The following is a 15,049-nucleotide window of genomic DNA, read 5'->3' on the forward strand; positions in this document are numbered from 1 at the left end:
GTGCTTCTCGCGTCATCTAAACTTCTATTTGGATGCCAAAAGCCCCCTTTCTCTCCCTCTTCGCTTGTGAAAAGGCGCCGCCTTCTTTGAGCCTCTGAGAGCGAGAAGTCGCCGGCCATGGCGGAAGCCGCTCAGGAGAAAAACCCCAGCCTTGCCGAGGTAATCGCCACCTTTTCTTTTCGCTCCATCGATTTCTTTAAATGATCAATACTCTTTAGATGATGCAGGCGACGCTCTCCTTATTCTGCATTTGATCTCCCTCTGTTTACACCTGTAATTGATCCGCATTTTTTCTTGTAGATCTGATGATTTGATATATAAATTTTAGTTCATTTCTTGTTATGCTAGATCTCACTGAAAAGATCAGTAGATTCGGGGAAAGATTCATGCGGAATTAATCGTTTTTGTCATTATAGAATCTATTAATGAGTTTTTTATTGGTCAGGTATTAAAATAGAGAATTTAATTTAGATCTGAATGGAAGAAAGAGGCTAAAAATAGAGCATTTAATTTAGATCTGAATGGAAGAAAGAAGCTATGAATAGATTCATGCTGCTGTCATAAACTGACTGTTGAGGACAACATGATCTAATCAATCGATGTATGTTTATGTTTGTCAAATGGTTGATTTCGGTGGTTATCTAGGTACGCGAATCTAAATGTAGTTTTATGTGGGTAATTTCTTAATATCAGTTTCTTTATGTTCTTAGTGAACTTATAGGCATAAATAAAGTAATATTGAGATAAAGGACGAAAAAGAAAAAAACTATTGGAATGGAGAAAAGAAAATGCATGAGAAAGGTAGATTTTTTTTTCTTAAATTCTCAATCCGCTTAATTGATATAGGACGAATCTGTACTTTGTTAATATTATTTTTCTACATTGTAAATTAAAAAAAACCGATAAATCCCAATACGGCGAGTGTTAGGTAGATTTCATGCCTAACCTTTTCCTCAAAAAGAGAAGGGGTGTATTATGTTTCTTTTTTTGTCTAGCAGGTTATTCATGGTCTATTTCGTCATCTTTCTTTCTTCTCCCATAATTTTCTTTTTCGATATAGTAATTTTCTTCGTTGAAGAGTTTTGTTTCATGTCTTGCAAGCATTACTGGAAAATCTGGGTAGCTTTGTTTTTTAACATATGCAGATTCATGTCCTTGCTGTTAAGGTTATATTGAATCGCGTCCTCTAGAGATGCTTTAAGTAATTCTCATTTTAGTATATGTAATCGGGCATTATGAGTTCACGAATCCTCTTTGGATACCTATAAATTTCTACATAGTTTTATTGAAAGGTGATATTTCCTGCCATGTACCATACCATGCTACCCTATAATATAGGATGGTCTATGATTTCCTAAGCCTGTTGTATCACATATGCACTCCATTTCTTGGTTATCTATTCTGCAAATCAAGGTTTGAAGTATCATTAGTAGTGGTCAATCCCAGTTGGTTTCTTTATATGGTGCTATATATTGCCATAAAATGATGACATGGTGACAGAAAGTATACACATACCATGCTTTTTTATAATAGAGGATGATCTTGATTATCTGTCCTGTAAATTAAGGTTGAAGTATCATTATTAATTGTCAATCCCAGTGAGGTTCTGTTGCATGGTGTGATAGAGTGCTACCAAATGATGACATGATGACATAAAGTATACCTAAATCTGTCTATAAAACCTAAAGAGACATGCAATGCGATACTAAGGAAATCCATTTCCTTTTCTTATTTTTGCACTATGCTATCATGGGTAACTTCATGCTGATGATAGACATTGTATACATTTAAACCATGTATAAAGACGTGTAATAGTGTTGATGTAAAATATCGATGTTCTTAGATCACAGACAAGCAACCTAAACCATTATTTTGTATTGAATAAAACAAAAGAAATTCGCTATTACCCTTAAGGCATCAGGGAGGGTGCTAGGCACCAAAAGGTCACTAGCCAGAAGAAAGCAACATGCTAATTTAAGATAAGTTCGTTAGTTGCATTAGATTAAATCACTATTATCCTTAAGGCATCAGGGAGGGTGCTAGGCACCAAAAGGGCACTAGCCAGAAGAAAGCAACATGCTAATTTAAGATAAGTTCGATAGTTGCATTAGTTTAAATACTATTTGTATCCAAGAACAACAACAACATCATGGAATTAATCAATCAGGTTTCAAGATTCTAAATTGTGATCATCTCGAACATGAACATGCTCCTTATCTTTCAAGACATCACATGGTAGTACCACTTTTCATGACCTGTTTTTAAGTAAAATGTAGCAAAAATAAACCATTTTGGACATCCTAAAGTAGCTCCAGTGTTTAAACATGGCAGCAGAATACCACTTCTTGTGACATGTTTGATGTTTTTAAACAGAATAACAACAACCCAAAAACAAACATGTGAACATCTTAGAGTTACTTTTGTTTTTATAATAGTTCGAGTCGACCATACTGACTCTCATAGTGAAGCCCAAAAAGCTCTAAAAGAGTAGGCAAGAAAGGGACAATAAGAATAGTGTTGGACATTGGAGAGGCACTTGCTTGAATGCCTCTTGCTTTGTCCCAGGCACTCGCCTAGGCATCACCTTAGGAAATCTGCCTCACTTGTGGACTACTGAGGTGCTCCGGAATGCCCTTGCCTCACCACTAAACAAGTGCCTGGTGCACCTTCGATAACAATTAAATCAAAACACAAGGTACAAAATAGAATTTAAGGTAATTTGATTCATAATGCTTGCTAAGATATATTATACAGTTAACTTAAGATTGGTTTATAGACATACCGATAAGATTATAAAGTTCAGACAATAGTAATGTTTAACCTGATTTTGCTATCACTTCACCATTGGTTTGATTCCAGCAATTACCCATGGATTTCTAAAGAATTTATGGAATTATGAGCTCTCTGTTATAAAAAAATGAGTTTCTATGGATTTCAGTCAGAAAATTGCAATTATGTGTTATGCATAATGCTGAATCTCATCGCTGCCCCCCTTCAGTCAACTTTATTTGAATCTTAGTATATAGTGAAACAACGGTGGTAATTATTTGGGAAGTAAAAAAAAGTCACTTTTAAGCATCTTGAAAGAAACAATACTTGCTAGCTGCGTTCATATTGACCTATGTCAACATGTATCTTGGTCGACCAGTGTCGCATAGTTTAATATTAATTGACACAATTTGTTACAATCTGAATTCATGATTTCCTAAATCTTTTTCATTTCAAAATTTGCCAAAAAGCAATAGTTTGTACAAAAAACTTATCTGTCTGAAATGGAACAATACTTGAAACCCTGAACAAAGCAAACTTTCCTTCAGTTCATAAGAACTTTTTACATTGTTATAATAATGGTCAAATGATCTTAAGATATACATATTGATCCACTGTTTGGTCTCCATCAATGTTTATGAGAATAATACTTAATCTTGTAGCGAATAGAACCCAAAAACAAAAATATATTGTCATCACTTACTATCCTGAATACTAGCACTAGCACAGAAGGACATAGATGGAGACATAAAGATAATTAAGCTACATTTACGCTGTCATTTTTAAGGTATACAAGATTTTTTTTTTTTAATTGTGTAGATAAATTATATACATAAATATTTCAAGTGGCCCTAATATTGCTGACAAGAATAACTGATGCACTTTGTATACTATGTTAGGAGTACAAAAGTAATGCTAGGTTTTGAGGAAAGGAACTTTTGTACACAAAAGTACATCAACAACATGCAATTGCACGATGCTTCATGCCTATGCAATGCTTTTAATTCCGAATTTAAAAATACTTTCTAAGTGATTGTTTCTTTGTAAAAATGGTTTTTCAAAATATTAGATGCTTTATATGGGTGCATAGTAATCTACCTATCTTGTTACGACATGAATGAGCATTTTGGTGATTTGACCAGAGAACGACAGGATGCTAGGGTAATCTGTTAGACAAGATCACATTTGTTTTAATCTAATAATAAGAGGAAGCTTCTACAAGTTTGATGCATTAGTGTTGGACTCCCTGAACTTAAATACTAATACTCTGTCCTACCAAAAGAGAACTGTGTGGAAGCTTCTCAGTTCTAGTCTTATTTATATGGTTAACTGTGTCAAGCAGAACTTTAAACAGTTAAGCATTACTGTCATATGAAAAGCATTATAGACATTAATTTGAAAGCCAAGACATATGAGTCAAGGTATTATTTTAGTTGTTTTATATTGTTTTGTGTTAATCTGTTGCATAATGTAATTAGAATGTACTAATGTTATAATTTAAGCAAGGATCAGACCCATTCTAGTAACCCATATTACACTCATGTCTATGGGGACTGTTTACTGGAATATTGATTAATTACATGTCTGTTGCTGCAAATAATTTGTAGGCCAAAAGTTGATCTATTCACAATGTTAACCTGTTAATGTTGAAGGATTAAATTTTTCTGTATGACCATATATTTTTTAGGATGGCCAAATTGTATTTTAATCCTAGAATGAGTATCCTCAAGTCACATAGAGCATTTCTACAATAAATGTTTCTATACACATTTATTTCAGAGCTTGCTGTCTCTCAAAACTTTCAGGAGGATGAGTTACTCCATTTTATTTCCTTCTTTGCCCCATAAATCATGTCCAGTTGTGTTTCATATGAACCTTTTAATCTAAATCCAATGGCATGCAGCAATGGTCACTCCAGGACAAGGAGGACAAGTCAGCTCAGAGTGAGGTCCCTGTTGAGAAAACAACAGGGGATGAGAAGCCTGCTGATGCCACTGCTGAGGAAGTTGTTTCGGAGAAGACTGGTGAGACTCCTGTTGTAGATGATGCTAATCCTGTTGCAGAGGAAAACAGCAAAACTCCCGAGCAAGAAGAGACAGAATCACAAGAAGCTGCTGAAGAGACACCAGCGATAAAGGTTTGATTCCTCAATGACTAAAACATGTAAACCTAGGATTCAAATATTTCTTGATGTGTACAGGAATTTCAATATCATTTTTGTAAATTCTAATTCATAAGCATGGATGCAAATTTTAATTTATAAGAATTCCATATCATTTTTGTAAATTCCAATTTATAAGTATGGTTGCTTTACAGCTTGAAACAGCCCCAGCAGATTTCCGTTTTCCAACAACAAATCAAACAAGGCATTGCTTTACTCGTTATATTGAATATCACAAGTATGACCAGACTACCACAATCAGAACATTTGTGCTCCTGTAGTAACATTTGTATCACTAATGGCTCATGATAACATGTGGATTCAGGTGCACAGCTGTAAAAGGGGAGGGAGCTCCTGAGTGTGAGAAATTTGCAAAATATTATCGCTCACTTTGCCCAAGTGAATGGGTATGCATATTTTTTTTCTTCCTTTTATGTTGTCACTTTTCTAATGCAAATTCAATGTTCAATTAATATTTGTTAGCTTTCCAAGACCTGGTCTTTTAAGATAAGTGTAAAATTTTTTAGTTTCTACATGAATTTGTCCCAATGCCCAATGTTCCATAAATATAAAAGCCGGTCTAATTAACATAAGTGAATGAACCCTTGCAGTTTGTGCAAACAATTTTTTCATGGCTTGTTATATTACTGTAAACCTTTGTTTAAAGGGAACCTCATCTCCATCACAGTTGTAGAAAGCATTTAGTGTGTTTTTTATGAGGCATAATCTTTTGGTTGCTTGTAGGTGCTTATGTTTGTAGTGTTGAATTGCACATTCACACATAGAATCATGGATGACAATCTTGTACCCTGTGGATATATGATTATTATTCTTCTGGACTCTTTTTGTTATCTATTTGGATCCTTCACTTAAAGCATTCCCAGCCCGCTCTACTTAAGATCTTGTAGAAAAGTAAACAAAATTTATCATCTTGGATGTCAATGCATTTTTCTTTGCAAGGTTGGCACTTATCAAGTTGATGTTATCTAATCTCTCTGTTCTCAGTGTTTGTGCAAGTATCTACAGCATGTTATCTAATTTATTTTGTCCTAGGTTACCAATAACTTGGGTCCTACCTTTTACTTGTGCATCATATCTAAAGATTTGACAAAGAGGTTAGCATAGCCTTTCTAAGCAAAACCTTGCTAAGAAATGACGGGTGGCTATTGGCACACACTAACATTTGTAGGATATTTGGCTAAGAGGTTAGTCATAGCCCAAGCCTTTTTCTTACATTTTTATTTTTATTATGAATAAATTTATTCGTAACGTACCTATGCACCCACCTAAGTGGCTGCATGGTGCGTACTGATACCTTGACTACCTCCATCCGTTCACCACTTTTTGAAACCATGATGGACGCTTCCTCAAATTTAATGAGGAAGATTATCTCTGTTAAGTCAATATCACAAACGTAGGGAGTATAAGTTGATAAGGTCAGGTAGATGTGCTTAGAAAAGTAACTACAATTTTTTAGCTGGATGGAAAGATGATGATAAGAGTTTGGATTCTTTACAGGATGTTAGTGCTTGGTGGGCTGCATGAATAGGGTTAGATGGACTGCATATAACATCATTATTTTTTTTAAAAGGAAACGTACCCAAGAAAATGTTCCCTGACCTTTGCATATTGGCTTCAGACATCTGTAAAATTTTGGGTTCAAAGTGATCCAGAATGTAGTATTTAATAAGCGATGTCTTGTTTTAGTCGGCAAGGTCCTTTTGCCATTTCTGTTAAAAATACAAGATGCATCAGTTCAGCCAAGAAGTTCCTTGATTATTGTCCAAGAATATTGTTTTCGGTAGCTCCTCAAAGAGTTCCCACCTGATAGATGGTAGTACACCTCTGAGAGCAAATATCCTTGTTTGTCTGGTTACTGGAAGAAAACCCCCCACTTGGGATTACTCTCAAAATAAGAATCATCTGCAGCACCCTCATGTGTGTCATGTTGTCACGAGGTGAGGTAAAGCTTGTTCATTTTCATGTGTCTAGAACGACTGCATGTTCCTTTTTCATGGTCGTACAGGGTACTCCTAAGTAGTTTTTTGGATGTCATTGTTGGATGATAGTAAATTTGCTCTGTTGGGAAGGATACATGCTATCATGTAAAGCATGCTCTGGCAAAACCAATAGCAAGAGAAATAGTTACATTTGACAAGCGGAGCTTGCCAATTTTACAGATGCTTTTTAGCACATCATATAATAACCGCTTACCTTGCCCATAAGATCTTATTAGTCCGCCCTCTACAATTGAAATATGATCTTTCTCAAATAATTGTATCACAACCATAAATCCTAGGGCTTTTTGGTTATCATAGGGTTCTAGCTCGTTGTTTCCTTCTGCTGCTGCATGTTTGCCTTTTGTTAGTTCAGCCCATAAGCTTGACTGGGCTATAGAACAAGGGTAGCCCTTTCCCAAAAATGGGTCAAATGGTTTGCACGCAAGCTTGGCAATAAACACACCTCCGGGACAAGTTTTCACGAAATACTTAATGCTATGCAGTCCACCAGGGTACTCAAAACAAACAACCTCCCCCATGTATAGCCAGTTTTATTGGTGGAATTAGAGTTCATAGTCTACCTGTATCTGATTGTGAAAAATCTATCACAGAGCTCATTCCTTCTGTGCACACCTAGACACACCAATTGCATTATTAATTTTTGAAATAAATTTGACTTGTGAAGCATGATGGGAAATAAATTTGAAATGCCTTGTGTTTCAAACATCAAACAAATACTTCCATAAAGGCTGCATTTGTTAAGATCATAGTGAAGTTATGTTTCAAGCATTACTATATAACCATTGGAGTTCATAGCAATGTTTTGTCTCGGTACTGAACCCATAACGGTGTATACCAAGGTCTATATCATAAATACTGTTATGGTACGATACACCCTCATACTAATACGTGGTATACTGTTGCAACTAGTACAGAAGGTGTACCATGTGCTGGTACAAGGGCATGCCAAACCCCATAGTGGTACCAATACCTTACGGGGTCTTGTATGGTACACCTCCTATTGCCCAGTACAGTACAGTAGACTTAAAAACTCTGGTTGATAGCATGTATGCTAATTGGGGAAACCTGGTGCCATCTTAATATTTCATTTTCGAATTATTTTGTGATTCTATCAATTCTATACTGGTAGATTGATTCCATCATCTCAGTAGGCAGAACCTTTGTTAGACTAGTTAAGCTCTAGGTAACTTCAATCCCTTCTATATGCAGAGAATAGACATGGAATGTTTGTCTGTTGTAATGCTGTCTCTAATGCCTAAGGAAAGGAAAAAAATAATGAAATGGAAGAGAGAGAGAGAGAAGTACTTTTCAAAATTCTATTTTACTGCTGAAGTAACATATACATTCATGTTTGCAGATCGAGCGATGGAATGAGCAACGAGAAAATGGGACTTTTCCTGGTCCCTTGTAGATGACCAGTGCAAACAAATCTCAGTAAATTCACTTCTGAGATTCTGGAAACTGGAACACCAATATCTGTACTGAGAGAATTCGGAAGCTCTTTTTTCAGAAAAGAATAATGAATAAAAATTTTGGCTTGTTCTAAGTCCAAGGAGAGGTTTAACGGTTTAACACATAAATGAATGGATTTGCTTCCAGATGAACTGCTTTTTCACCCAAACATTTGACTGAACTATCGAGTTCGGTTAGCATGATGCAGTTTGTAACAGCTAGAAATCGCCAACATTTGAATAATTGCTTATTGATTGGTTTCTTTATTAGCTCCTTGTTTCAAATTATTAATCTGATGCGTTGTCGGATGCAAATTGAGGACTTACAAATGCTCAGAATATTTTGATTTGGTACTGGGAGGGCATCACCAATAATCACGGATCACTGTACCACTCCCACCCTCGCTCCATTTCCCGTGCACTTGTGGGATGGTACGGAGGGCCCATGTCTCATCATCTATGTGATCCCGTGTATGCATCAAATCCCTAGCTGTTCTCACTATTTTTTCTCTCTTGTGAATAAGAATATGAAAGAAGAGCGCATAATATATATATATATATAGGGAATTGATAACCTACTCTCTGTTATGGTAGGTTATCAATCTACCCATTTTTCATTGGACAAAAAATACTCTTATTTTTTGTAACTCTTAAGGATGCTTTATGTCTTTTTATAATCTCACCTTAACTCACCCTCTCAATCCCCAATTAATGCTCTCTCCCTCTCTCTCTCTCTCCGGTGTGTGTGTGTATATGTGTGTGTATTTATGTATGTACATACATATGTATGCATGTATGTATATGTATGTATGTATGTCTATATATGTATGTATGTATATATATGTGTGTATGTATGTGTATGTATGTATGTACATATGTATGTGTATGTGTGTATGTATGTATGTGTATGTATGTATGTATGCATGTGTATGTATGTGTATGTATGTATGTATGTGTATGTATGTATGTATGTGTATGTATGTATGTATATTTATATGTATATGTATGAGAGAGAGAGAGAGAGAACATTAATTGGAGGGGTTAAGAGGTTGAGTAAATGTGAGATTGTAAAAAGACATAAAGTGCTCTTAAAAGTTATAAAAAGTAAGGGTATTTTTTGTCCAATGAAAAATGGGTAGATTGATAACCTACCATAACAGAGAATAGGTTATCAACCCCCATATATATATATATATATATATATATATATATGGTTGTCTTTTGTATGAGCTGGTCACTGTTGTCTGCAACCACTTTGTTTTCACATTGATTTGCAAATTCTTCTCCAGATGAATTTGGCATTCAATTTTTTAGATAAAAGGAATATATGACGGTGCCGGAAGGTTGAGCAAGCGAAGTCTCGTAGTATTTATATGAAGGGCCAATTCCTATTCTTATATTTCATGATCTCAATGTAATTATTGGTAGGCTTTGCCTACCTTTCTTAAAAGGAAAAGAAAACTAAAATGGAATGCGTTTCTCTAAGGAACAATCATGATGTGTATTTTTTTTAAGTTCTCAAAATTTAGACAACCTTATATTTTTCCCATTTAACAAGCATTCGATAAGATATCTCTACCGAAAATCTGAGCCATTTGGTTGGACTCAGACTAACTACAGAGCATCGAGGAAGAAAAAAAAAAGAAACAACAAAATCAGCCATGCAAAACAGTTGTTTTGAATTATTTACATGAAAATATTATATCAGAAGCCACAAAAGTCTTGGGGGCTGCTGCGTCCGGGGTTGCCTCCGGCAAGGCAGGCGCTATCGCACTGATCGCCGCACTCGACACGGGTGGTCTCAGGCAGGATCATGCACTGCTCATGCATGCACTGGCAGAAGCACCACTCCCTCGGCACGCCCCAGCTCCCAACCACCAGCGACGATAACACCATCACCACCGTTAGCATCGCCACCATCTTCTCGGAACCACCGGCCATCTCGTCTTCTTCCTCTTCTCAGGTCTGCAATCCTTTGATATATGAACCAAGAGTTTGTTGTATACGGATAGAACGAAGGAATCTATATGGGTGAGTGAGAGGAAGGTTTGATAAGAGAGGGGCCATATTTGGGAAATAGTTGTTAGCGTTGGAGGTCTGCACTGCTTCGTAGGGAAAGATGAGAACAAGGGTGGCATTCGTCGAATGGCCATTTCTATCTTCAGTAGGAGAGGATATTTTAGGAAGTCCATTGACCCTTTCCAACGGCAATTAGAATATAGCACAGGATTGCATGTATATATGTATGTATGTATCTGTAATTATGTATATGCATCCATACATGTATGTATGTATGCACATATATGTATATATATTGAGGGTTCTTAAATTCAAGTTTCAATCCATGAGATACAGAATCAACATTAAGATTCATTCTTGAGTAGAAATATTATATCCTTGAATTAGATGTTTGATGATCTAGTGTTCACCTTAGCCTTTCAACTTTCCATTGGTAGGAAACAATCAATATAGATCGAAGATTGATATGCTTCCCAAATTAAATTGTTCTCTCTGAGACAGCATATCCCTATACTCTAAGCATGCTCAATAATGAACTGATGGCAATTTTGGGCCACTTAGGGCTCGTTTGGTTCGCGGAAAGTATTTTCCCTCCTAGGAATATGATTCCTGGGAATCAGATTCCTAGGAAGAGGATACCTAGAAAAGTACTTTTGGCATGTTTGGTTAACCATGGGAAAGTGACAAATTTTCAAAGTGCTTATGTTTGGTTGACCATCCACTTTCCTAGGAAAGTTATGTATAATTCCTATTATGCCCTTAATAAAAATTAGGTCTTTAATGCCTCTTTAATGCTTCTTTAATGCTGAAGGGTCTTTTTGGGAAAAAATAAAAAAGGAGTGATTCCCACCTCATGGAAAAGTAACTTTTCCATGTTTCTCATGGGAAAGACTTTCCCATGAAATGTGGGAATCATATTCCCATGGGAATACAACTTTTCCATCTCTCTCCTTTGAAAACTCCAACCAAACAAGAGGCATTTCATTACTTTTCCGTTGACCACACTTTTCCCCCTCTTTTTCTTGCGAACCAAACGAGCCCTTAATGTATTGTGTAGGTCTAAAATCTATAGGACAATCTTCCGGTTGGGAACCCGTATTCAAAGATAGAAATTTATACCACTTTCATCAATCCATTTGCAAAATTCGCATCATTGGTAACACCTGCAACTCTGTAGAAGGATTTTGGCTTTTCTTTGCACAGCAGAAGTTCGACGAGTTTTCTTATTAGAACTCTCTTGCTGATTAGCACTACGCTAATAGCATTAGCGGTCCCTTTTTGGCCACCTTATGTCGCTAATCGTGTCGTTTTTAAGCATCATGGCTACTTTATTATTTCTGTGCTTATGCTACCTCAAAATTTATAAGGCTTCTCGAAGAAGCAGCATCTGAGAGTGGTTAATTATCATAGAGATTTTTGTTGTGGGAGTTCTGATTGGCACCGTGGGGACACTCCTCTTTACTACAAATTATCTACAACCCATAGAAAACATCTTTGATAATCTTGCCATATTTCTTCCTCTAATTATTAAAAAAATAAAAAAAAATTAATAATTTGGCAATGTATTCAAGAATAGATAGCTACAAAGTAGTTGAAATATATCTTAACATGATGGCCGTATCTTAACATGATGCAAGGAGATGTCGAAATATATCTTTTTCTTTTTCTTTGAAAAGGTTGCTGTGCCATCCATTAGATGTTATTGTTTGTGTTTGTGATGCCCTAGCTAGGCTGTTGTTCAGGTATTTTTCTTTTCATTCATAGTTTTTGATCGATATATATTTCTTGTACCTTTTGTTTGCTCTCTATAAACCTCCCCTCCACGCCGATTGAAAGTTTCTAACATTGCAACTTCGTTGGATATATTGCTAGAACTACAAATGGCTGGGTTTGGACTGAGGCATGCTTGCCTCTTGTCCCAACTTCGGTTACATTTCATATCATGATTTTGGATCCAACCTAACCTATTAGTCGATCAGTTCAGGTCTGTCGAGTTGGACTCATGAAAAAGAAAATAAATCCGCCAAACCATCCAGACGGGTCTAGATCAAGCATAAACCAAGTCCAAATCAAAATTGATGCTAAGCCTACGTCGGCATGCAGAAGAAAAATTATCTATATGCATTGAGAGTCACCCATACCACGCCGGTGAAGTAGTCTCTACATCCAACTCGCGATGGATTGCACGAATTTCCTTCAAGCTGAGCAGTCGGCAAATTTTAATGGATTAAAAAAAAAGAAGTTATGGTGATATTCTGTTTTCTTTTATGACTAATAAGAATTCCTTGGGAACATTTTACTTGCAATAATTTCCTATAGCTACCAATTTATCCCCATGACTTTTTCCACGGATTATCCATTACTTTATTGCTGCATTACATGTGCCAGTGAGATTGGGATCATCACTTCCACGTGGTGTTATTTGATTCAGTGAGATTGTCTCCTCAAACCTAAAACAAGCTTGCACAAGGAGCAATCCTCAATCTGACGCTAGGATCCGACAAAGTCGAGGTAGGACATTCAAGTGAGAAAAATACAACACCTTATTATAAGATTCTCAAAATTCCCTCGAAGTACAGTTTGACATAAGATCCTTAAAATTTATATCCAACGAAATCTAGGTGATTGAAAAGCAGAAAAGTCAAATTCACACAAACAACCGTAGCATTTCCAAGTCGTCCAAGTTCTTTATCTCTTTTCCACCTCCATCTAAAGATAGGCACCGTAGCTTTCCCCTCGGTACTAATTTTAATCAATCAACAATCCAAACAGTTCATTTAGAGAAGGTACAAATAGAGCCAAGCCCATACAAAGAGGGAAGAGAAAAAGAACAAGAAAGATGGAAGAACTTGCAGCAAAGATCTGGCATTCAAGTTTCATTTGAGTACAATCATCACCATTGCTCCCTGAGAATTAGCAGACTGATCTCTCAGGCCACCATAGCAGGAACAGGGAGACAGCTTATTAAGGGATCAAAGGAAACCAAGCAAGGATCCATTGAGCTGATGACAGACGGCTGGATTCGCATCAATCCCTGGCCCTTGATGGGCCTCAGTATCCACAGTAGTCTGCCTCATCTATCCGGCCCAATTGCCCGGCCTCGAGGCAGCTCTTATTGCAGGTGTCCTGACACTTCTCACGTGAGGCATTTGCGGCCTGCATGCACCGCTCGATCATGCACGTGCAGAAGCACTCGTTGCTCGGGCGCTCGGCGCCGTCGGCTTGCAGGGAGGAGGATAGCACCGCCATGAAGACGAGAGCAAGGGTCAGGGCCTTGGCGCACGCCATGTCTTCTACTGGTGTTGCTCTCTTCTTAGCGCTTTTGGGATGCCGGGGATGTGGCCTTCTGAAGAGTTGGATTTATTGGGGTTGGGGGTTGGGGGTTGGGGGAGGACATGACTTGTGTGAGGTCAATTTCAGAGGGGCCTCCTAAAATTTTGGGCTCTCTTGAATTGAATTGGTCATCAGACAAGAAAGGATGATGCATCCTTGCGTGGGGGCCAATGGTCAATGGTCAATGGTCAATGGTCAATAAGGAATGACCATTATTAAGTGGTGGTGCTAGAATTACGATGGCAAGTAGGTGGAAGAGCCAGCTAATTTGTCTCAGATTGTGTCTAATATTGCGTGATGATATGTCATGTATCAATTGAAAGATGACCTAGAGTAGATTTGATGACTTGATGATGGATAGAACAGCAGGGATGGATGGCACAATACGAATGACAATGCTCATGCCTAGTACTGATGTATGAGTAGATTGAATCAAATGGTTAAGTGCGAAATCACAAGGAAAGTTTCTTGTAACTAATCTCCTTTTCTACATGCTCACCTCCCTTTAGGTAGAGGTTCCACCACTAATGTAACCACCTAAATATGTTGTAAATTTTTCTTTAATGAAGAGGGGGAAGTACTCTACTTCCTCCGATCTACCTCAAAAAAAAAAATCAAGTGGTTAAGTGTCTGATAATGAATCAATAAAATCCTGCTTTATGCCAATCAATACTAAAGGGCATGCTTAATGTTCATGCACCCATGTATTGTGTCACATATGGGCATTGTTTGTCTATGAATAAAGATATCATATAATATTCATACTAAAAAATATCTATTACCACGGAAATCCTTATAATATATTGCAGATGCATGTGATATGAGGGCAGACTTACGTAGGATCGCTCTCCGTTAGTCCCATCCCTCCGTGCTTGTACTACTAGAATGATTCTTTGAGATATAATGGTACAACCATACAAAGAATTGTCGAACTCTCTTTTAATGTGAAGGAGAGTGATGGGGACATCAGCTAGGTCCCCATTTTATTTGCATATTTGCTTATTGTTATTTCTGGGTTTATTTGTGTTTAGGGATTTATTCGTGATTTATTTTATTCTGGGCTTATTTGCATTTTAGGGCTTATTTGTGGAGAATTATTTTATGTAAGGGGTTTATTTTAATTGTTCTTATGGGGCCCTATTTAAAGGGAACTTGTAAGCTGATTAGGGTTTTAATGCAGAATTAAAAGACTTCTTTTCCCACGTTTCCTCTTCTTCTCTTCTCCTCTCTTCTCCTTCTTCTCTTCTTCTTCCTCCTTCTCTTCCCCTCTTCTCCTGCCTCCATTTAAAAGTTGG

The 15,049-nt window shown here is 37.0% G+C and overlaps 1 protein-coding gene across 1 annotated transcript; it reads left to right on the forward strand.

Moving 5' to 3' along the window:
• Positions 1-8,672, forward strand: LOC103717968 (cytochrome c oxidase subunit 6b-1-like). The gene is made up of 5 exons (XM_008806564.6): positions 1-159; positions 4,673-4,906; positions 5,086-5,168; positions 5,256-5,337; positions 8,309-8,672. The coding sequence occupies exons 1-5, from the start codon at positions 118-120 to the stop codon at positions 8,360-8,362; spliced, it is 495 nt and encodes a 164-aa protein (XP_008804786.1). The 5' UTR covers positions 1-117; the 3' UTR covers positions 8,363-8,672.
• The last annotated feature ends 6,377 nt before the right edge of the window (positions 8,673-15,049 follow it).

The sequence above is a fragment of the Phoenix dactylifera genome, chromosome 5, assembly GCF_051530095.1.
Source record: "Phoenix dactylifera cultivar Ajwa chromosome 5, Ajwa_hap1_PhDact_Kaust_v1.1, whole genome shotgun sequence".
Classification (NCBI taxonomy): Eukaryota; Viridiplantae; Streptophyta; class Magnoliopsida; order Arecales; family Arecaceae; genus Phoenix; species Phoenix dactylifera.